This window comes from Pseudopipra pipra, chromosome 16, assembly GCF_036250125.1.
Source record: "Pseudopipra pipra isolate bDixPip1 chromosome 16, bDixPip1.hap1, whole genome shotgun sequence".
In the NCBI taxonomy this organism is placed as follows: Eukaryota; Metazoa; Chordata; class Aves; order Passeriformes; family Pipridae; genus Pseudopipra; species Pseudopipra pipra.
The window spans coordinates 15,890,597-15,913,442 of NC_087564.1; the positions used below are offsets into that span (position 1 = coordinate 15,890,597).

At 52.2% G+C, this 22,846-nt stretch overlaps 2 protein-coding genes across 12 annotated transcripts in view; one reads left to right on the top strand and one right to left on the bottom strand.

Moving 5' to 3' along the window:
• Positions 1–2,268: 2,268 nt before the first annotated feature.
• SLC5A11 (solute carrier family 5 member 11) lies at positions 2,269–16,386 on the top strand. 4 transcript variants are annotated; one of them, XM_064673460.1, is made up of 17 exons: positions 2,270–2,550; positions 3,371–3,432; positions 4,550–4,726; positions 5,615–5,686; positions 5,969–6,073; positions 6,294–6,353; positions 6,882–6,986; positions 8,443–8,548; positions 9,466–9,546; positions 9,872–10,077; positions 10,856–10,991; positions 11,331–11,438; positions 11,812–11,962; positions 12,167–12,335; positions 12,422–12,637; positions 13,744–13,888; positions 15,322–16,386. In XM_064673460.1, the coding sequence occupies exons 3-17, from the start codon at positions 4,595–4,597 to the stop codon at positions 15,540–15,542; spliced, it is 2,013 nt and encodes a 670-aa protein (XP_064529530.1). In that variant the 5' UTR covers positions 2,270–2,550; positions 3,371–3,432; positions 4,550–4,594; the 3' UTR covers positions 15,543–16,386. The 4 variants fall into 4 exon arrangements, with proteins under 4 accessions (XP_064529531.1, XP_064529532.1, XP_064529530.1 ...); XM_064673459.1 differs by lacking the exon at positions 3,371–3,432; XM_064673461.1 differs by lacking the exons at positions 3,371–3,432; positions 13,744–13,888 and having other exon boundaries at positions 2,269–2,550; positions 15,322–15,494.
• Positions 16,387–16,692: 306 nt separating this feature from the next.
• ARHGAP17 (Rho GTPase activating protein 17) overlaps positions 16,693–22,846 on the bottom strand; it is a 42,432-nt gene continuing 36,278 nt past the window's right edge. For 3 of the 8 annotated variants that reach the window (XM_064673456.1, XM_064673448.1, XM_064673449.1), the window contains 2 exons: positions 21,856–22,461; positions 16,693–17,658 (listed from right to left, as the gene is read on the bottom strand). In XM_064673456.1, the coding sequence (XP_064529526.1) occupies positions 17,528–17,658; positions 21,856–22,461 (737 nt within the window). In that variant the 3' untranslated portion in view covers positions 16,693–17,527. Of the gene's footprint in view, positions 18,880–20,840; positions 20,865–21,855; positions 22,462–22,846 lie in introns of all 8 variants that reach the window. The other 5 variants (XM_064673451.1, XM_064673452.1, XM_064673455.1 and 2 more) reach the window with 5 other exon arrangements.

Sequence of the window (22,846 nt, forward strand, 5' to 3'; positions counted from 1 at the left end):
GTGCAACTGCACTTGTTAATGTTGGCCCTTTACACCTGCAGAAGAGAGACACAGGGTCTCACCTGCCTGGGCTGGGGCAGAATCACTGCCTAAAGGACCTCAGCATCCAGGCTGGTGTGATCAATATGAGCAGCAAATTCTTAAAATAGTATGGATTTTTTCCTCCAGCCTTCAGAAGAAAACATTTAATGAGCATATGAGCCAGTGAATTGTTTCCCTCTCAAAAGGAATTCTTGGCTGAGGTTGAGTTTATGTCCCAGGAGTCATTTATCTCCCCTGACACTAACAGCAGATAGATAGGGAGCAGCTCCATATCAGATGTCCTGGTTGTAGATTAGCTGGTTTACAGCAGCCTGCTCGATCCCTGGGTGCTCCCCAGAGGCTGGAACATGGCTCTGTGCAGAGTTATCCAAAATAGCCCCTGCTGAGCACGTGCATCTTCCCATCCGCACGCAATCCTGAGTGACATGCTCCAGGGGAGCAGGGAGGTTGGATTAGGTGACCTCCCGTGGTCCCTTCCAGCCTGAACCATCCTTTGATTCTCTTTGAAGTGCTCAAAGCCCTCCTGATGTTTCCTCAGCCCTCCTGGCTGATCCCACCTGGCTCTGCTGCAGCCCCAGGAGCCTGAGCTGCCCAGTGTGGCTGTCACACCTCCCACTGCCCGGGCTGAGCCCACAAACCACCCCCAGAGTGATGTCCCAGAGCCCCCATGGCACTGTGTCCCACACAACAGCCTCATCATTCCCTGCACGCTCCCATTGCTGGGTTTGGTAACTGCAGACATGAGGTAATTCCTCCCTGGCCCTGGCACTGGCCAGGCACTCTCCTTGGAGCCTCAGCCCAGCCTGAACAGAATTCCTGCGTCAGCCCTGTCACGGGATCATCCTCACAGGAAAGCCTGTCCTTGGAAAGGAAATAACAACTTGGGCAGCAGCCGGGGCCGGCGCCGGGAGTGCAGCCGTGGCTGCTCCTGCTCCAGGGGTGCCACTGCCCTCCCCTGGCACAGACCGGGAAACAGTGACCCTGGAAATCCAAAACATCGGATTATTTAAGGCTTTTCACTCTTTCCTGCAAGAAAGGTGAAAAAGACCTCAAAGAGGAAATGATAAGCTCGAGTAAGTCACTGTGAAAAGAGGATCACAGCTGGGATTCCAGGCTGGCACCTCCATGGCAAAGTGGAACCACATTCGAACCCTCCCTCCAAGTATCTGGATAATAGTTTGAATGGCCTTGATCTCTAATTATTTTCCAGGTGCCAAGAAAAATGCCAAAGAGACAAACAGAGATCTCAACTTCAGGTTGGAAGGGCTGGAGGTCAGGAAAAAGTGGCACAGACTGGGAGGCAGCATTTGCAGCCCCTGAGGATCCACCTTGTTCTAACACCATTTAGGAAAATCTGGGGTTTCCAAATATTCCCAATGGCAGGATTCAAAGGCCTTGTTACATTCATCAGAACTGTGAGTGGGAAACATGAGATAAAATACAGATACTGGGTTTTTCATGGAATCATCGAATCCCAAAATGGTTTGGGTTGGAAGGGACCTTGAAGATCATCCAGTGCCACCCCCTGCCATGGGCAGGGACACCTTCCACTAGCCCAGGTTGCTCCAAGCCCTGTCCAACCTGGCCTTGGACACTTACACGGATGGAGAAGCCACAGTTTCTCTGGGCAATCTGTGCCAGGGCCTCACCTCCCTCACAGGGAAGAATTTCTTCCCAATATTCCATCTAACCCTGCCACTCTCAGGTTAAAACATGCCCTTAGGGGGTCACCTACAGTAAAATTCCCGTTGGTAACTCCACTGTTGGGACATGGAATAAGTTTGTGTGAGGACAGTGCTCGTGCTCCATCTGCCCTCCCAGCCCAGGAGTTACCTGCCCAGCAAGGGGCTTCTCAGCAGTGCTGCCTGGGGCTCCACACACCCAGTCCAGGGCTTTGTGAGCTGCCTCCTGCCATGGTCTCTCTGTGCTGCGAGGTCCCTCTTCAGCATCACTCTCTGTGTGTTTTGGCCCCAGTGGTTTGTCAGGATCTTCAAACAGATGATGCTGAAGACAAATTTCCAGCCTGGCCCAGAGGGGGATTTGATTCTGGGATTAACCTACAGCCTCAGCAGTGTGTTACAAATCCCAGCCCGGATGGATCCTGCTCTTTGTAAGGCTCAGGCACAAACACAGGGACAGGACCAGCGGTCAGCTCCTCCCTGTGCCACGGGCTGTCAGCTCCAGAGAACATCAGCACGGATTTTTTATTGTTCTGTGTCCCTTCTGTAGCTGCACAGATTGCTTAAGAGAATGGCACTCTGTGGAGTTTGACCCGAGAGCCCTGATAGTGAAAATAATACACTTCTCACCAGAGCCACGGGAGACCAAAAGAGTAACTTCGGTCAATTAGTTTAACTTTGACTATAAATATTCCTTCTCATTCCTTGTGACCCTGTTAACAGCTCTGCTGGCAAACCCCGATTCTCTGGCAATATTTAAGCTGCCTGTCAGTTGGCAGAGCCCGGTGGTGCCCGGCGCGGGGAGCAGAATAAGACCCAGCTGAGCACAGTAAGTTTCCTTTCGGCTTCTACCTCGAGTGGGGGAGCTCCGGTCGGGTTTGGGGCTGGCGCTGGGCTGCTCTCGGCCTGGGTGAGCAGTGGTGTCTGCAGGAGGTGGATGGACCTGGGAACGCTTTAACAAACCTGTTGAGGAGGCATTTAGAGCGCCACGGTGCCGCCGGGTTCCTCGAGAGCCACGTGGGCTGCGTCCCCCCGGCACCGTTGATAAAGGGCAGCTTCAGCGGCTTCATTTCAATGCCACGGATGTTCCTTCCTCACAATCTCTGGCGAGGAAAGCGCCGCCGCCTGTGCCAGGCACCGAGGGAGAGCAGGCTGTGAGCTGAATTCACAAAACGGGCAAAATTTCCACTGGGCCGTGGTAGAGTTGGGACTGGAACCAGAGCAGCCGCCTCTGCTGTTTTCCTACCACCAGCCTGCGTGCTGGCTCGGGAGTGCACGGGGAGCTTAACAGGCACCTGTGCTCAGCTCTGGGAACCTCCCCCAGAGCGCATCCCACCTCTCCATGTTTACTGACAGGCACAACATGCCTGCAGAGCTCTGTCCTGCTCTGCACGTGTCTCGGAGGGAGCAGACCCTGCCCACCCGTGTGGCTGAGTCCTGAGTGTGAGCGAGCGTGTGTAGCTGCAGCACTGGCTGCCCCTCGAGTGCAACCCAGAGCAGGACTTTGATGACCCTTGTGGGTCCTTTCCATGATTCTGTCATCCTATGGCCTCCCGAAACAGCAGTATCAGAGGGAAAGTGGGAGGTGTCAGAGTGGGGTTAGCAACTTCCCCAGGCTGACATACCAAACCCTGTTTTTCTTTTCCTAGTTAGAGGATAAGCATGCCAGTAAAAACTCGGCAGCAGCCAAGACACATTGGCTCTTAAAGAGGTAAGATAGCACTGATCTGGTCATCAGTGCTCTGCATCCTTGCCAGGCAGAAGCTCCCAAGGGAGTGGGATCCAGGGGGTTTATAAGGCACAGAAAAGGCTCTGCCAAGGTGCTGCAAGTCCCTGCACCTCAGCACCGGGTGAGGCCGGCGGCAGTTGTGACACACGTGGCTGTGGGACAGGTCCTGGTCCGGGCTGTGCTGCACTCCCGGGGCTCAGAGGCAGAACTCGTTTGGCTGCTCGTCCCATCTCCCGTGCCGAGTGCCCCGGGCTGCTGCAGGCCACCCCTCGCCCCACCTTCGTCAGCTTTCTGCAGGGGGTAGGCTTATAAGTGTCTCCTTGCAAGTGCAAGAGAGGCCTAAGGACACGGCCAGCTGTGCAGGGCAGGGACCAGCAGACACCCGGCACGGCCGTCCCGGTGACACCAGGGCTGGGGCCAGGGCTGAGCCGGGGCAAGGCAGTGCCAGGGCTGGTGAGTGCTGGTCCTGCTCCTCTTTGGAGGAACCATCTCCTTGGCTCAGCAGGGTAAGAGGAACGATCCCAAACCTGCTCTGTGTGGCACTGAGGGTTCTCTGGGGACCGACAGCAGCCACTGCCGAGCCAGGGGCTGTCTGAGGTGGCCCTGGATGCCACTCACCTCCTGTCCTGCTCTCAAAGTGCGGCTGAGCCGAGCTGAGGGGAGGAGGAAACTGCTGGAGCAGTTCATGTGCCTTCACCTCCCACGGCTTGTCACCAACGGCTCTCCACAGCCACAGTTCTGGCAGCAGCTGCTCCCTGAGGCCAGTCCTGCAGCGCTGCAGCAGTGGGACCCTCAAGCTCTCATCACCAGCTCTGCCACATCCCGCTCCTTTCCTCCACATATTTCAGCTATTTCTACCTTCTCTCTTATGCACCTGTTTCTCCTCAGAAAATTGCATAAGAAATCCCACCAAGTCATGCTGTCCTGACTGGTGGCAGCATCTCCACATCACAGAAAGGGTGAAGACAAGATCCTTCCCCACAGCTCCGGCACGAGCAGCTGGAGCCAGAGCTGAGAACCCTGAATTCCTGAAGGAACAGTCACCACATTCCCTGGGCTGCCACATCCTCCTCTAAGCATGTCACCTGTTCTTTAACAGGTTTATGCACCAGGACCAAGGAGTGCTCAGCCTGCCTGAGAAGCCATGGAGCCCACCAGTGTCCCCCCGGCCTCTGTGACCCCCTCGTGGGACGCGTTCCCGCAGCAGACGCTGGAGCCCGTCGACATCGCTGTCCTCGTGCTCTACTTCCTCTTCGTCCTCGCAGTCGGGTTGTGGGTAAGCAAACACTGTTAAAACCTTCCTGTGTGCCTTGTTATGCTGAAAAACATGGCTGGCTTGGCCTCAAATTATTTTACTTTGGCTGGAGTCAGGCTTCACTTCGCTGGATTCAACTGAACAAGCGCAAAGAGGGAGTTTACAGGTTGTTCCCCTGACCTTGGCCTGGGGAAGTGTCCTGACTGCTCCACTGGAGAGCTGGTCAGCCCTCTGTTTGCCAAGGTTTTGAGAACCCTCGTGAGGAAGAGGCTGTCTGAGTACACAGTATTGCTAATAATAATGTTTTGTTCATCCAGGAAGGAATTGCTGTGCTATAAATCACCTGTGCTTGTCCACAGGGGTCCCGACAGCAGATTCCACAAATTAAAAATGCTGTCTGTGTATAATTAAGGCAGAAGGACATCCTTTGGCATGGCTTTTGTAACAGCAAGAGCACAACCTGGCTGCCAGGAGGCAGAGATGAATAGCTGCTCCCCTCACACACGGTGCATCACTCTCAGGGTATTGCATGAATCTGTCTGAGGCAGAGGAGTCCGTGGGTCATACATGCCATGTCAAGCATTCCTCCTGGCTGCACCCAATACCTGAGGATTCCACAGTTCTTGCCCAAAAGTATTTGCCTTCCTTTCTGATCTGGAGGGACTTATTTCACTTATCACAGAAAACATTCAATCAGGATGCTGAGATGATGGAAAAGTTTGTGTGTGGCTCAGGGCACTGGTTGGTCCCATCCCTCCTCCCCCAGGGTTTCCCAGCAGCAACTGTCCTTCAGGAAACCCTTCGCTCCCATCTGATGACAGTTCAGTGTCCTGTGGGGAAATTTCTGGGTGATGCCCTGAGCAGCCCCCAAACAATGGCTGAATCCTTGTCCCTGTTTTCTGCTCCCAGTCCATGTGGAAGACGCAGCGCAGCACCGTCAAAGGCTATTTCCTGGCCGGAGGACAGATGGTCTGGTGGCCTGTGAGTATCTGTGTGGTCACCCTGCCCGTGCCCCTGGGCTGCAGCCACACTGACCAGCACCTCTGCCCAAGTAGAGCTTGTTTGTCCAAACAGAAGTAAATAAATAAACATCACTCCCATGTTTTGGACCCAGTTACATGCTGGCTTCTTCCCCCACATTTGAGACTGGGGAAGTGGAGCTGATGCATGGTCATGAGTGGGGGAACAGCAACACTGTGCTCTCACCAGGCTGAGAACAATGCCCTGTGCCAGGGCCAGACCTGATTTTCTGTGCTTCTCCAGGTGGGCGCATCCCTGTTCGCCAGCAATGTTGGAAGTGGCCACTTCATTGGCCTGGCTGGGTCAGGAGCTGCCTCGGGAATTGCTGCAACAGCCTACGAGTGGAATGTGAGTGTGCACAGGGTTGGAGAGCCCTCCCCGTGCTGGACAGGGGGGCCCCAATGAGTCACCACAGCAGGGCACAGCCCTGGCACCTCTGGCATTCCAGATCCTGCTGCCCAAGCCTGAAGTCACCAGCTGTGGGGGAGATGAGTCCCTGTGTCCCTGCTGATCCATGGGACCAGAGCCTGGACCTTCCTCTCCGACCTCCCTTTCCCTTGGTTTGCAGGGGATGTTCTGTGTCCTGGTGCTGGCCTGGCTGTTCCTGCCCATCTACATCGCATCGGGGGTAAGTCGGGGGGTGTTGTGTCCCTCTGCTGTTCATCTGCACCACCGGTGTGCCTCGGGCTGCACCTCTCCTGCTCTGCCTGTGGCTCCTGGATGGAGCTGTGGGACACCCGGCTGCTCCTGTGGCTGCTCCAGTGGCTGCTCCTGTGGCTGCCCCAGTGGCTGCTCCACTGTCCAGGCTAACGGGCAGCAGAGCTGCTCCCTGGGGCCAGCATGGTGGGTGTGGGGGGTCAGACTGCTCTGTAGCCCCTGGCAATGGGTAGAGTTGCTCCATCTCCTGAGGAGGTGGATGGATGCCCCTGTATCCTGGTTTATAGTGAGCCCTGTGCCAGACATCACAGCAAAGCCAGTGCTTACTAAGCTGCTGTGCTGGCCTAAGTCAGCAATTGAGAGTCAAATACCAACCCAGGGCAGCTCTCAGGGCCCTTCTGGTCTCCTACCAGTGCAAACACCCACATGGCTCCCTGGGTGAGCCCTTGGCAGCTCTGGGAATGACCACGTCCCTCCCCTGAGCTGTGTCTCTCCACAGGTCACTACCATGCCCGAGTACTTGAGGAAACGTTTTGGAGGCAAAAGGATTCAGGTGTTCCTGGCAATTCTCTACTTGTTCATCTACATCTTCACCAAAATATCAGTAAGTAGAAAAAAAGGGAAATGGTTTGAATTTAATTCACTTTGGAAGTGTGGGCTGAGCAGGGAGGCTGAGAAATTCAACCAGTGGCACTTCCCTGGGTGAGCAGAGAAGGGTTTATTGTCAAAATGCCCAAGGAAGAGAGACTGTAGTTGTTTTGAGAACTGACTTAAAAAAGAACAATTTCTTTTTTTGCCCATTAAGCACCTGAATGCATGAAACTGTTCCCATTCTGATCCTTGCTCCTCCGCAGTCCTGAACAATAGTTCCTGTAAAGGTGGAGCTGTGACTGTGGATGAGGTTGTTGTTAGATTTTGCTCACCCAGTTTTTCCCCTTTTGCCCATCTATTGCCTGTGCAGACACCAGGTGCTGTTTTTTAGGATGGAGAATGACGTAGGAACTGGTCCAGGGTTAGGAGAAAAGTGTTCAGTGATTTCTTGCACCTGTTTGAATACATAACTGAATCAACTCTTGCACAACACCTTGGTGGCTGTTCATTAACAGCCCAGCAGGGCACGGATCCGTGAAAATAGATCCTGCTGGGGCTTCTCCTGCACAGAGGGGCCACAGTGGGACATGGTCTGTGACCTTCCCTCTGCCCCCCCTGAAACTTTCAACAAAGGGAAGTGGCTTTAAACTAAAAGGGTGTAGGTTTAGATTAGATCCTGGGAAGCAATTCTTCCCTGTGAGGGTGGTGAGGCCCTGGCACAGGTTGCCCAGAGAAGCTGTGGCTGCCCCATCCCTGGGAGTGTCCAAGGCCAGGTTGGGTGGCTGGAGGAAGGCTCAGGTTCTCCTCTAGATAAGATTGACTATTTGATGGAATGTCTGATAATACAATTCCTGTGTTCAGGATGATTTTACACCTGCCTGTCCTCCTGTGGTTGGCAGTTTACCTGTCCTAAACTCTCCCAAACCGCAGCATTTTCACGTAGCTGCAGAGCTGGTTGGTCAGGGCTGGGCCCAGCCCCGAGGACACTTTTCCTGGTGACCTCCCTGTCCCCATGGCAGCAGGGAGGAATCCACAGATGGGTGCTGAGGTGCCTGGGGAGTTTGTAGCAGGTGCCCCAGTCCCCCCCTAGCCCAGCCCAGCCCAGCTCCCCCCCCTGCTCACTGGTGCTCAGGGGAAGAGATAAGCTCACCCCACCCAAATGCCTTTCTCACAGAGAGCTGTGCACTCTCCCCTTCCTGTGACAGCCCCATCCTCCCCTCACTGTCACCCCTGTGACCAGCAGTAACAATGAACTGGCTGAAGAGTGACCTGTGCCCAGCCCTGCTGGTGGAGGGCAGGGTGGCAGGGGCTGGGGCTGCAGGGGCTGTGCCCAGGGGAGCCGGGGGGCCACGAGCAGCTCCAGGCCAGGCTGGGCCCAGCACAGGAGATGGCTTGGCCAGCTAAATGTCCACTCTTTGAAGGGCCTGGTAATGCCATGGCTGCAGCTGTGCCACTGTCCTTTGCTGCAGGTGGACATGTACGCCGGGGCCCTGTTCATCCAGCAGGCCCTGCACTGGGACCTGTACATCGCCGTGGCGGGGCTGCTGGCCATCACTGCCATCTACACCGTGTCAGGTACGGCCAGGGCTCCCCACCACACGGCCTGCCCAGGGAGGGACACACCCTGCCAGTGTCCCAGGCCAGGCTGGACGGGGCTTGGAGCAACATGGGATAGTGGAAGGTGTCCCTGCCCACGGCAGGGAGTGGAACAAGATGATTTTTAAGGTCCCTTTCAACCCAAACCATTCCAGGATTCTGTGATTCATGACATGCACTGTGTCCTTGGGGTAGGAGTCCTGCATCCCCTCCAACCTGGTTCTGCCATGAATATGGATACTGGGGGGGGACCAATCAAAAACTCCCCTTTTTAGAAAAAATTGCCAGGTGAGAGTAAGTGAACCTCCCTCACAGGCCACCCTAGGTGGGAGCATGTCAGCCCTGCTTTAAGGAGCAGCTCTGCTCCAGTCCAGGCATTTGCAGGATCCATTTTCCTCAGGCTCTCTGGAGGTGTGAGGGATTTACAGGACAATGAGCCGTGTAATGCGGAAAGACTCCAGTCTTGGATGCCCTTTCAGGGCTTACAAGTGGCCAAATGGAAAACAGCCACGCACGGAGCAAGCAGAGATCCCAAACAAAGAAAGGTTATTGCTTTCCCAGTGCTCACCCCCATTGATGAAAAATCACCTCCCCTTTCTTTCTTCTCCTCCTTTTGCAGCCTGGGCTTTGTTTTGGAGCTTTTCCATGTATTTCCTGTAGAATTATTTCTACTGGACTTCGGTGTTTAGTGACCAAATGGTGACTCATGATGATTCAAACCACTGGAAATTCCAGCCAAAGTGTCTTTGGCCAAACTGCCCCTCAGCAGAGCGAGAACCCCCTGGCCAGGCTGGGGGCTCGGCTTGTGCTGCTGGGCAAGAACTTCTGCAAAGTGTGAGCTGCTCCAACAGAACCAACCCAGCTTACCCCAGTGTGGTGCCTCTTTGCTCCCCCAGGTGGCCTGGCAGCCGTGATCTACACCGACGCTCTGCAGACCCTCATCATGCTCATCGGGGCCGTGACTCTCATGGTCTTCAGTGAGTGTTTCCCTGGGGGTTTATCACTAAAAATATGATAAAAGCTTTACCAAGTTAAATAATAGGAAGAAACCCCTCCCTGTGAGGGTGGGGAGGCCCTGGCACAGGTTGCCCAGAGAAGCTGTGGCTGCCCCATCTGTGGAAGTGTCCAAGGCCAGGTTGGACAGGGTCTGGAGCAACCTGGGCTAGTGGAAGATGTCCCTGCCCATGGTAGGGGATGGGACTGGATGACCACTTGTGTAACATTACCCACAGCCAACTAGACACTGAAATCAGAGTTCTGACCTGGGAAGATGCAATAACAGCTTCTCATGACCCGTTTTAGGCTTTATTGAAGTTGGTGGCCTGGAAGGTTTGCAGACAAAATACTTCAATGCCATTCCCAGCACCCGCAAGGAGAACAGCAGCTGTGGCTTGCCCAGAGAAGATGCTTTTCACATCTTCAGAGACCCTGTTCACTCTGACCTTCCCTGGCCAGGAGTTTTGGTGGGAATGACCATCCCATCCCTGTGGTACTGGTGCACAGACCAGGTGGGTCACTGCTTGTTTCTTTGGTTGGTTTCAAGAAAATGCTGTTGGTTGTTTGAAGCTGATTACAAACCTTGGGGTTGCAACATCACCTGGACTGATTTACTATTTCTTATGGGAATTTAGTAAAATCTGCTTGCTTCAATACTAAAAATGCAAAAGTTGATATGCACAACTGAATGTTGGGAGTCATCTCAACATAAAAAGGGATGAGAGTGTGTTTGTGAGTCAATCCCAGTCTATAAAGATTTTTTTGGTTGGTTTGTTTTTTAACTTGAACCTTTCACTCCTTGCAAACCACCTGTCCCCTTCTCAGCTTTCCAGGGGTCTGTCTCCCATCCCTCCTAGTGACACCATCAGAGCCAGGAAGATGAAGATCTAAGTCACCTTTTTATGTTCCTATTGTGTTTTCTTGCTCTTTTATTTAACTCACTCTGCTCATTTCAGACTCTATCCTGCTGCTGCCTTGGCCAGGCTTATCCGTAGGGTCAGGGAATTCCCCAGTGCAGGAAGAATAGAAAATTCTGAGTATGGTCAGCTGGGGATGAGGTTCTGCAGCACAGTGTCCTGCCAGGCTCAGCTGGGATGGCACAAGCAGTGCCTTTCAGGTCTGTGTTCCTGTAAGGTGCTCAGGATCCAAAACAACCATAAAGCCACAGCCAAGCCATGTGATCACCCATCTGGGACTGCCACAGCTCAGTGGAGATCAAAGTCGGGATCGCTCCATCCCAGCCAGCTCCTCGCTGCTGGCAGCCAACCAAACCCATTTCTTCATTCCTAGGTCATTGTTCAGAGGTCCCTTGCTGCCAAAAACCTCTCCCATGCCAAAGGAGGCTCCTTGATGACCTCCTACTTGAAGATTTTGCCCCTCTTTATGATGGTAATGCCAGGCATGATCAGCAGGGTTCTCTTCCCAGGTAAGTGCTGAGAGAGAGATCTGTTCCCTCTCTCTGGCTCTGCCTCCTCCACAGAGCTGGAGCAACTTTACTGAATAAGTTGAGAGGTTCCAATGCATCAAATGCCCAATGCACGAAAAAATTTTCTTCCAGTTACAAACTGGAGAATGCAGATCCTGCTACAGCAGCCCCAGACATCTCTGTGTTGAGATGGTCCTCTGCCATTTGCTGGAAGCTTCCCAAGCTCTCCAGCATTTTCCTTAAAAAGCAGTTTACAACATTCAGCAGAGTAACTTGTTTAGACACATGGTTTACTGTGGTTGGGGAATGCTGCCTCTCACTCCCCACTGCTTATTTCAGATCTGGTGGCTTGTGCAGATCCGGAAAATTGCCAAAAAATCTGTGGCAACCCATCTGGCTGTTCAGATATCGCTTATCCCAAGCTGGTGTTGGAGCTTCTGCCTGTAGGTAAGAGCTGGTGCTGGCACTGGTGGGTTCTGTACACTCCAACCACAGGTTGAGTGAGAGAAGTACAGAGAGGAAAATACCCTGAAACTCATTTCAGTGGGGTTTGTGTTGGGTTTGGTGAGACAGTGGCAAAGGGCAGCAGGAAACAGGAGAGATGGGAGATGATGCCCTATCCAGAGTCTCATTCAGTCAAATCTGGATAAGAGATAAAGCACAGATGTTTAACAATGAGAATCAAGGGCTAAAACTTCCCTATCACTGTTATTTTAAAATTTTAAAAGTCTGTTCTAGCTCACAGAAGACCTCAAGGTCACCCTGCAGTGGAGCTACTGGGGGTCCCTCAGGGCAGCTCTACTTCTCCTTCTGTTTCCAGGACTCAGGGGCCTGATGATGTCAGTGATGATAGCAGCTCTCATGTCCTCCCTGACTTCCATCTTTAATAGTGCCAGCACCATTTTCACCATGGACCTCTGGAAACACTTCCGTCCGCGTTGCTCCGAGTGGGAGCTCATGATCGTTGGCAGGTACGGACAACTGGGACGGGTTAGAGACACACCTTGGACAGCCTGCTGAGGGAACACCTTCACCCTGCACAGGCTGGGGGGAGGACCAGAGTGGAGTTATGAGTTATGGTTGTGAGGCAGCTCAGAGTCTTGCACGCTGAACAGCGGGAAAAGAACATCCCACAGTAAAGATGCCCACAGTAAAGGCATCCTTGTCTTGCCCAGGGTCTTTGTGCTGCTGCTCACTGTGATCTCCATCCTGTGGATCCCCTTGGTGCAGGCTGGCCAGGGCGGGCAGCTCTTCATTTACATCCAGTCCATCAGCTCCTACCTGCAGCCGCCCGTGGCCATGGTGTTTATCCTGGGCTGCTTCTGGAGAAGAGCCAACGAGAAGGTAACCTCTCCACTGGAGCCTGGCCAGCCCCGGGTCCGGGGCGGGTGCTGCTCTTTGCTCCAGCACAGAACTCCCTTCCTTTGCAGGGCGCCTTCTGGGGGCTGGTGGTGGGGCTGCTGCTGGGCGTCGTTCGGCTGGTGCTGGACTTCATCTTCCCCGAGCCCCGGTGCGGCGAGGCCGACGCCCGGCCCGGCGTGGTGAAGTACATGCACTACCTGTACTTCTCCATGGTGCTGGCGGCCGTCTCCACGCTCACCGTGCTGCTCGTCAGCGTGGCCACCGCGCCCCCCGCCCCCGAAATGGTGCGTCACCCCTCCCCTTGCTTTGCTTATGTGCTTGCCAGGATGCCCCACGTTCCACCCGTGGGAACAATGGGGGGAGAAATACCCTGGAGATGGAAGTTTCCATTCGTCCTTTATTTATGACCACACTTGTAGCAGCAACCCCTGCTCTGCTCCGGCACCTCTGCTGCCGCCTCTCATTTGGGTCCCATAAATCCCACCCTGGAAACTGCTCAACAGTAGCTGCTACCAAGAGCTGTTGTTCAAGCATGTGTGTTTAATCCATGACAAATTAGCCTTTTTCCCTCTATTTTCCAAGAAATTCCAGCTTCTGGGTCATCTTTACCAACTCTCTTACTAACTTAGTGAGGAACCATTTTTACTCGCAGGAAAGAGAAACCCAGGGCACAGAGCACAACTCCTCTGAACCAGGTTTGTGCCAGTTTGACTGTTTTCAGTAGATGTACTGAGGCTACAGAGAAACATAAGGAGGGGCAGGGGAGCTGGAGGGATCATACAGCAGCACATCCTCTTGCTTCAAGACAGGACCAACCCAAAAGTCCTGGTGAACTCAGAAATCCCCAGAGAGGGAGATGCCCCAGAGGTGTGTGATCAGTCCAGAGCTCACCTGCCCTCCCTGTAGCAATTTTTCCTCATCTCCAACATGAATCTTTCCAGCTTCATGTTGTGTTCATCCCTCTCTATCCACACTATTGCTGAGAACATCCCTCTTTAATGAGTCTTTTAGATATTTGAAGAAAACAATCCTACCTCCTACCTCTCATCTCTTCTCAACAACCCCAGTTCTTTGAGCCGTCCCTCCCTGGCCACAGTTTCCATTCTTTTTGCTCCTTCTTGACTCACTCTCAGCCTGCACCCAGGGATGGGCCCACAGAGAAATGTCCCCTCAGTACAGAGTGAAGACTCATCCTCCTGAGGTGGAGCTGTGCTGTTCCAAACCCCCTCTGACGGTGACCGTCACCCCGCAGTGCAGCCGAGCTCGGCCGTTCCCCTCAGAGCAGGAGGGCAGATTTCAGCCCTGCCACGTGTTCTCCCTGCAGGCAGCCCTGAGGCTCCTTTGAGCGCCGTGACAGCAGTTTCTTTAACACCCCTCTTCATGCCATCAGATAAGTCGGCTCACCTGGTTCACGCGTGGGGACCCACCGCTCAAGCAAGACCTGGCAGTCAGCCCCTGCCCCAGCGACGCCGAGCGCCCCGCTCTCCAGCTTGAGCTAAACATTGCCTCTGGCAGTAGTGCAGAGGAGAAGAAATGTAAGTGCTCCAACGTCGTGCTCAGTAACCCCACACCCAACAACCCTTGGCGTTCTGTAGAGGCTTTGAAGACGAGAGAGACGTTAAAACTCCTTCCTCTGGAATTCCGTAGCTTCAGGGTGTGCTGAAAGAATCGTAGAATTAGAGAATCACAGAATATCCTGAGTTGGAAGGGACCCATCAGCATCAACCAGTCCAACTCCTGGCCTCGCACAGGACACCCCAACAATCCCACCCTGTCTCTCAGAGCATTGTCCAAACCCTCCTGGAGCTCTGGCAGCCTTGGGGCTGTGCCCACTGCCCTGGGGAGCCTGGTCAGTGCCCCACCACCCTCTGGGGGAAGAACCTTTTCCTGAGATCCAACCTAAACCTCCCTGACATGGCTCCAGCCCTTCCCTCGGGTCCTGTCACTGCTCCCACAGAGCAGAGATTGGAGCTGGCCCTCCACTGCCCCTCGGGAGGAAGCTGCAGACCCCGATAAGGTCTGACCTCAGTCTCCTCCAGGTGCAGAAAGGCTTTACCTGACATTTTACCTAAGCAGGAGTTTAGTCTCTTTCCCATCTTTTGATGGCATTACTTAAGCTTGAAACCAAGGAGCTGGATGGGATACAGAGCCATGCCCGTTATCCCACATCAGCGACCAGTGCTGTGGCACCTGCTGCCAGGAGAACTGGTTGGAGAAGGGGAGGGTGGAGGAAAACCACAGTTATGTTGATGAAATTCCATTTCTGTTTTTCAGCGGTGTTTTCTGATCGGCTCTAGCAGCAGGGAGAACCCAGAGCCCTGGGCCGAGCTCTTGACAGATCAGTGAAGGAGGATTTGCATTTTTTAAAACTTGTACTTGTCGGTATTAGGTACAACCATATGCAGCGACCCACTGCATTCTCCAGTGATGATTTGAATCCCCTGGTTTTGCCAGGCCTGGGACCCTGTTTATGTAACATTGCAGCTTTTGCTGAGTGTTTCTTTGATCTATAAAAGGTGTTGTAAGTTAATGAGTTAGGGCACAGCTCTCCCACTGCTGGGAAGTCTTGAGTTTGCTGTGCCCAAGCATTGCCTTCCCAGCACTTAGTCCTGTGTCCCAACCCATACCAGAGCTGGGCAAATTCAGTTTACATGTGTATGGCATGGAGAAAACCCCCCTGGCCTACAGCAGGGCCCTGCCCAGGGAGGCTGCCACAGCTCAGTTTTGAGGTTTGGTTTGCTGTTCCCACGGCTTAAACTGCTGGGAACAGCAGAATCTGAGCTCAGGTACCGCAGCCCCAAAAGATGATGACTGAAGGGGTCCCTACAGCTCAGTGTAGTGAGAGTGTTCACTTAAGACACCACTGGTGCATTTCTGCATCAAAACCCTTTGAACAGGAGCACACGGGACACTCCTGGGATTTGCTTTGTTGACAAGATTCATCCCTCACTCCTGACTCTCTTTTTAGGTGCGACTGAGGCCAAAGGGAGCTCGAAGCTGATGAGCACCTTCCTGTGGCTCTGTGGGATGGAGCGCAGGCAGGAGAGCACCGAGAGCACAGCAGCACCCAAACCTGAGCCCCTGCCCGTGGCTTCCCTGGAGGAGAAGCCGCTGGTGAAACACATCCTCAACATCAACCTGCTCATCTGTCTGTGTGCTGGGGTCTTCCTCTGGGCATACTTCGCATAGCCAGGGTGATGCAAGTCCAGTGACATCAACTAATTTTAATTGGTGTAAATATTAATAACTAGCACAGGGTTAATGTAATTCTTAATGCTTTCTAAATTTTATTTCTTTATTTAAGAAGACAGATCCTTCTTCCTAATCCCTTCCTTATTTGTAATGGGGGCCTGGCTTTGACCAGGGCTGAGTGCTTGACACCAGCACTGTCAGACCCCAATTGGCCCCAAACAGCTGAGGAAGGTTTGGTTATTTTAAATATTTAAATTTGCTCTTCAGCATTAGAGCAGTGCCTGGAATTCAGCAAGTCTGGATTCTTTTCCTATTTATGCCTCTATAACCAGCTACAACCACTTGGGTCCCCTTTGGTTCAGCTTCTCCAGCCTTGAGGGGCGAGTGACAGCTCTGAGTGCCCAGAGGAGAGGCCAAGGGCCTTGTCCACGCTCTGTTGTATCTCACTGGCTCAGCTGTGCCCGTTCAGCCTCCTCTGAGGGGCCCGTCCTGGGAGCTCCTGCTGAGTTACCTTTGCTCGTGGTCTGACGGTGACACCGACCAACACCAGCACCCAGCATAGAAACTGCCCCACAGCTGCCTCCAGGGGCACCTGAAGGACCTAGACCAGCCCAAACCCAGCAGGTGCTGCCAGGGCAGGGGTGCCCAGCAGCAGCCCCTCATTGCCTGGGCCCCCCCAGCTGTTCTGGGAGCAATCCAACAGAGAGCCCTGGGCCAGGAGCACCGACGCACGTCCTGGCCCCTCGTCCGGGGCAGCCTGGGCAGGAGGGGGACGAGTCCCCTGCTCCCACCCTGGAGCCTTGTGTAGCTGCAGATAAACTTAATAAAGAGTGAGAGCTGCTCCCTGCCTGCCTCAGTCTGTGGGGATGGGGCTGCCAAGGCCTGGGGCACACCGCGGCCGCTGCCGGGCCCCTCCGGACCCTCCCGTGCTCCAGGCCCCTCTGGGGCTGGGTTAACGTGCAGCTGGGTGCAGTCTGTTTAACATGAATCTACACCTCAAGGAATAAATGTGCATTCCCAGAGTGCTTCCACTGCAGTCCTCAAGGAAAACCAAGCTGAGCAGCCAGTGACTCCGAGCAACAAAGGCCGGGGGATCACTGTGACCTTCAGGGCCCACTGGAAGCAATAAAACTAGAAAAAAGAAGCCTTAAGTTGACAAAAGACAATCTTTAATTTTATACATGTTCACCCAACTGCTGAATCCAAACAGCTGCTTCAAAGTTCTTCCAAAATTCAACCGTTTGCAATAAAAGCACAAACCCCACTTCCACAGTTTCCTCGTGGAACAGTTGCCAGTTGCACATGAGTAAAACCAGGTTAATACAAATAACTATGAAATGAGGGTAACTACTGATCCTAAGTAGCAATGAAATTATTAAAGAGACAGAAAGTTCCTCCTACAGCACGACAGTCCTTCAAGGCACTGGATACATCCACAGTTTGACAGGGTGACTGATAACCAGCAGTCACCACCAGCACTCGGGCAGGGGGTTGGTTCATGGTTTAAGAAGAATGTGCAGCAAATCCCAGAGGGAATGTCCCTTGCGAGGCAGCTCCTGGTACGGGCTAAGAACTACAAATAAAATCTAACCGTGACATTAAAAGGATTATTTCCATAATACATACATGCACTTTAAATAACTAATGTTCTGCTTGCTTATTCTTTTGGAATTTCTGCTAATACCACCTGTATCAGCACTGATTACGCTTCCTAGGAGAGTTCCTGTAGGAATTCATTCCTTCCATCCAAGAGTTTGAAAACCCTTGTCAAGACACAGATCATCAAACTTCTTCTGAGCGGCTGAATCGGAGACTGGCCACAGGTTGGCCTTTCCCACCCAAACGAGTCCATAAATCACATCTCCACGATGCCCCAGTCCCACCTGCACACAGTTCTGCCACGTGGTCAGAAGAAGCTTTTCCCTGTTAGGTCTGAGGGTTTTCCCACCAGGAGAGGAGGCCGGGAGGCCATGGCACTCCCGTCACAGCGCGGTGCTCTCCGTGTCGGTGTCGAGGTCCAGCAGGAGGTGGTTGTGCAGCTCTCTGCTCGCCGGCTCCGGAGGAAGCTCTGAAGGAGGGTTTGGAAGTGGTTCTGGAATACTGGAATTAGAGTCTGCACAAAAAGGGAACAGCAAGTTTAGCAGCCGGGACAGGGCTGGCTCATTCACTCGGGTACTCCTGGGCATTTCCTTAGACACAGAAGGGAAAGGAAAGATCAACAAAGGCTCTTTAAACAGGGCTGGCACCCTGTGCAGGTGGGCACAAAAGGTGAGCCAGACTAAACAGCTTGGAGTTGCTTCTCCTACAGACCCTGGCTTAGCCCTATACCCCTCCCCTGTGTGTAACAGGGCACATCATGGTCTTTGTCACTTCTAAGGTGAGGAGAATTTTGTTCAAGCCCAGGTGTCTAAGAAGGACCCCAAAATGCTGCATTTCTGGTGACTGACTGCCCTAGTAGCTAGAATTATAAGACCAGAAAAATCCCTAAGAGTTCAAAAAAGATAACTGAAAATACTGTCAATGCTTGGGAAAGCTGATTTATAATATGCCACAACATCCCTTACTGCAACCCAGCAGCTGTTCCAAACAGAAAGTAATTTAGATCACTTAAATCAATAAAGAATCCAAATAAAGGCCTTATTTTCAAGCACAGGAGCACAGCCTCCCCTGCTCCTCTCAACCCTTCACAGCCTCACACAACCTGCAGGGATCTGTATTCCAGGATACTGTAACACAGCAGCTGGAATTCCATCATGTTCTGGCCTGACACTGATCAGGCAGTTAAGCCATAGAATCCCAGAATAGTTTGGGTTGGAAGTACCTTAAAGCCCATCCAGTCCCACTCCCTGCCACGGGCAGGGACACCTTCCACTAGCCCAGGGTGCTCCCAGTCCTGTCCAACCTGGCCTTGGACACTTCCAGGGACGGGGCAGCCACAGCTTCTCTTCCAACCCCAACAATTCCATGGTTCTGTGGCACAGGGAAGGAGCATTTGTGACACCTCAGGGTTCAGTGACATCTGGTACAGAAGGAGCCTCTGCACCAAACACACCCTGTCTAGATCTGTGTAGATGAGACAGCACAAGTGACAGTGGGCAGTGAGACACCAAAGCCACACACACTCTGCCTGCAGCACTTTAGTAGGTTTAGTGAGAGCAGCAGCCACACTCAGGCCGTGCCTGCCCAGGACACGAGCAAGCAGTTCCTGTGCCAGGGTTAGTACTGGGGTTAGCACACACATGATTATCAATCAGCAACAGCTCTGGCCAATCAGGTGCCTTTTCCTTACCATTGAACTTGCCAATACAGTTCCTACTGAATGCTGGTCAAACATCTGGATTATTTAATAAAATTCTTGATTAGAATATTCTAAGGCTTATTCCTTTAACACCATAAATAGAATTTGAGGCATTGCTAATGCCCAGGACGTGGACAAAGGAATCAACAGTACACTGAGAACAATTCAGAATTCCTGTTCTGGTATTATTACGAGGTCTGCTGGCAACTTAAATTTTGGCTTCTGTTGTTTCCTCGCTCTTTCAGGTTAAAATTAAAACCAGTGACTGCACATTGTGAATTAGGTGAGTCTATAGGTGCTTATATATGCAGGTGTAAATATTAGAGCACATACTCTTACGTGACAGGCAGTGGTGTTAATTCAGAATATTAATCCTTTAAAAACAGATTGATCTGGAAAAGGTGGATGCTCCTGCACAGTGTCCTGCTGGAGATGAGCCTGAGTATCACTTCAACTCTTCCCCGAGGGGTTTTTAGCAAAACTGACTGTATTTTCTAGGTCCCTTTGCCAGTTTTGGAGAGGATCCTTCCTCAGCAGCTTTCCTTTCCTGGAAACTTCTTTTTGTGTTTACAGTACACAACTTGGCCAATTTGCTATGGTTTGCACTTGAAAGGAGTGATATTAAGCTGTGCCCATCACTCCCCCCTGGCAGGTGCTTGCCTTGCCCAGTTCCAACTCCCCCACTAATGAAGCAGCCCCTGCACACCAGCTGGCTGGGATTAAGAAATTAAGGATTCCTCCAGTTACCCTGGGGTAAAACAAACCCTCCCTGTTTGTCATCATTAAAGCAATTTTCTCAGAACCAGGAAAACCCCAAAATGAAAACACACACAATCAAACTATGAAACACTTAGACAAAAAGGTTAAGTCTTTCCTTCAAGTTTGACTCTTTGGCACAGCTGCTGTTCTTTATTGTGTGTAGAAGTGCTGTGAAGATCCAGAGCCCAGCCTTACTTCTGAGTTGAGCTTGGGATTTGTAATGTACTTAAATATACTGATAAAAACGACGGAAGTACAGTCAGGAAAAGTCAGTTATTTAAGAAGCAAAGCTACTTTTTAGTTGCATAAGCAGCTTGTTTACTGCTAATTTCATCATAGACTAGTTTGGGTTGGAAGTACCTTAAAGCCCATCCAGTCCCACTCCCTGCCATGGGCAGGGACACCTTCCACTAGCCCAGCGTGCTCCTAGTCCTGTCCAACCTGGCCTGGGACATTTCCAGGGCTGGGGCAGCCACAGCCTCTCTGGGCAACCTGTTTCTCCAATTAAAAAAAAAAAACAAACCCAAACTATTTCCAGTGTGACTTCTCAATCCAGCACTGACTCCAGTGTCTTTGCTGTAAACAGCCAAATCTCGAGATGATTCCAAACACAGCCTCGCCTTTCCCAGCCTGCCATGCAGTTGTTTCCTGAGCAGGGCAGCAGCAGCATCCCCAGGGCCTTCCACCTGAGGAAGGTGTGCTTGGGGCTGGGGCTGAGCACGGGTGCTATTAGTGAGGCTGGGGCTGCCACGTGCAAATGCCAACGTGTCACAGTGCAGGTGCTGCCGGGGCTGTTCTGCCACAGGTTTAGTCACAGCAACGTGGATTTTGCCAAATAAATTCCAAGTGGTTAAAAGTAAGTGCAAACCTAAAGTGGGACCTACATTAAAATGTAACCATAATCCACCAAACTGCAGGAAAAACATGGGCTGCAATGTCTGCCTGCACTGAGGAGAACAAACCTGTTGGGAATGGGGTCACTCATCGCACCTGACTTGGGAACTGGTTCTGGGGACTTGGCGTGAACTGTTACTTCTTGACAAGTACTCGTGGAGTAACAATGTTCACGGGACTATTAAAATGAAGCAGCAGAGGTCTCAAACCCTCTCACAGACAGAATGCTATGTAGGGATGAGATACACAGAGTTGGCAGAGCACATGTTCCAAAGCGCATGTCCAAACTCAAGCTACAAACAGGAGCAGTTTAGCTGATATTGCACATTTCTGGGAGTACAAACCTTATTCGCAGTAACCATCCCCACCTGTGAAGGCATGGGGGTAAAGCTGTTAGGCAACAGAATTGATACTTTGCATTCCAATACATTAGTCTAGTTCTAGAGCAGCAGTGTCATGGGAAAGTTTTAACCACTATTAATTATAGGTCGATTTAAAAGCTTTAGTCTCTACTTTCATTATCTCCTCCTTCAGAATTTCCCAAAATAAGCAGCAACTCAGCAGGAGAACATTTCAAAATCAGCTGTTTTTGAATGGCCTCAGCATTACACAAAAAAAAAAATAAACTTAATTAATTAACTTTATTAACGTAAATTAACATTATCCCTACCAAACTAGCAACTAGAAGCTTCATGAAGTTTTTGTGAGAAGACAACGTTCCTCTTTACTTTACAATTCTTTCAAAATAGAAAGACTGCATTTACAATATGAAGCTCTGTAAGTACTGACCTAAGAAATACAGTTGAGTGTAAGTGAATCTTCAGCTTCTGGATGTTCAACATAAAAGAGCATCAGAAGACTCTGTTCTTGTAAGGTTTTTAAAACATTCTCTGTGTGTTTTGCCTATTAGAACACGTGTCAGTGACCACTTCTGCCCTTTTCTTATCTTAGTATGTGCTGAAATCCACTATCCTTGGCTACATCTTCTCCCTCCTCCAAATATTTGCTTTTTGGCAACAGATGTACAAGCAGAACTGCCTGCCAAGATCTGAGCCTGGAGACAGCCCCAGCGAGCTGCTATCAGTGTTCAGCTTCCAAACACAAAAAATAATAAAACAAGCTCATTTCCACTTGCCCCCAAACCTTTCTGCCTCAGGAATGAAACCCTCACTGAGGAACTGCCCCAAACCCCCATGTGCAGAGCAGCTGGTTGGGCATTTAACTGGAAATGAGCTATTTAGCATTTTAACCGTTATTTGTGCTTTTCAGGTTTCCCCCCACATTCGTTTCCAGCAACAGGCACTACTTTCTTTATTTCCACTCCCTGAGGAGACACTGAACAGGGAAGGATCCACTCACCTGTGACTATTTTGGAAGCTGTTTGTGTGGGATTTGCAACAATCCCATCTCCAGGCAGCTGAGAGGGAGGGTGAGGCGGAGGGGGCACACTGGGTCTGTTCCTGGGTTTGGGCACGGGCCGTGGCCGGGGCAGGGTGCCACTCTGAGGTAAGGAGGGAGCCTGGGAGGGCTCTGGAGTTGCTGGCTGGGGCGATGGGGAGCTGCTGGGGTGCTTCCCCAGCGGGGGGGTGTCGGGCGGGGTCGGGGTCTGTGGCAGGGTGTAACAGGGCTGCTCTGGTCCGTGCTCGCTGCCAGCGCCGGGAGATGCTTGGCTGTTGGCTTTGGGCTGCAGGGGAGGAGTTGCCTGTGTTGGGGGCTGAGGGGGTGGGTGGCTGGGAGCTTGGATTGGGGAGAGGCTGCTGGAGTATCTCCGAGGTGCAGAAACCTGGGAGGTGGAGGTCTGGGCTGCTCCTTGGTTTGCATGTTGAGCAGGAGGAGAAGAGCTTCTGGCAGGTGGTTTTGGAGAGACAGAAGGTGGCTGAGCAGCTGGGGAAGAGCTTTGGCTTCCTGGCTGCCCTGGTGGGGGGTTGGCTGGTTTAGGGGGGGCTGGTGCCGGCTTTTTCACAGCTGTGGAGAGAAGAGGGAACACTTCAACATCATGGACTGTGGAACTTCTTACAGGGGCATGTAGGGACAGGACAAGGGGGAATGGCTTCCCACAGCCAGAGGGCAGGGTTAGATGGGATATCAGGAAGGAATTTTCCCCTGTGAGGGTGGGGAGCCCCTGGCACAGGTTGCCCAGAGAAGCTGTGGCTGCCCCATCCCTGGAGGTGTCCAAGGCCAGGTTGGAAGGGGCTTGGAGCAACCTGGGCTAGTGGGAGGTGTCCCTGCCCATGACAGGGGGTGGGACTGGATGGGCTTTAAGGTCCCTTCCAACCCAAACCATTCTGGGATTCAGTGATCCTAGACCAAGCTCCCAAAGGAAGAAATTAGCAGCACAGAAGGTCTGTAA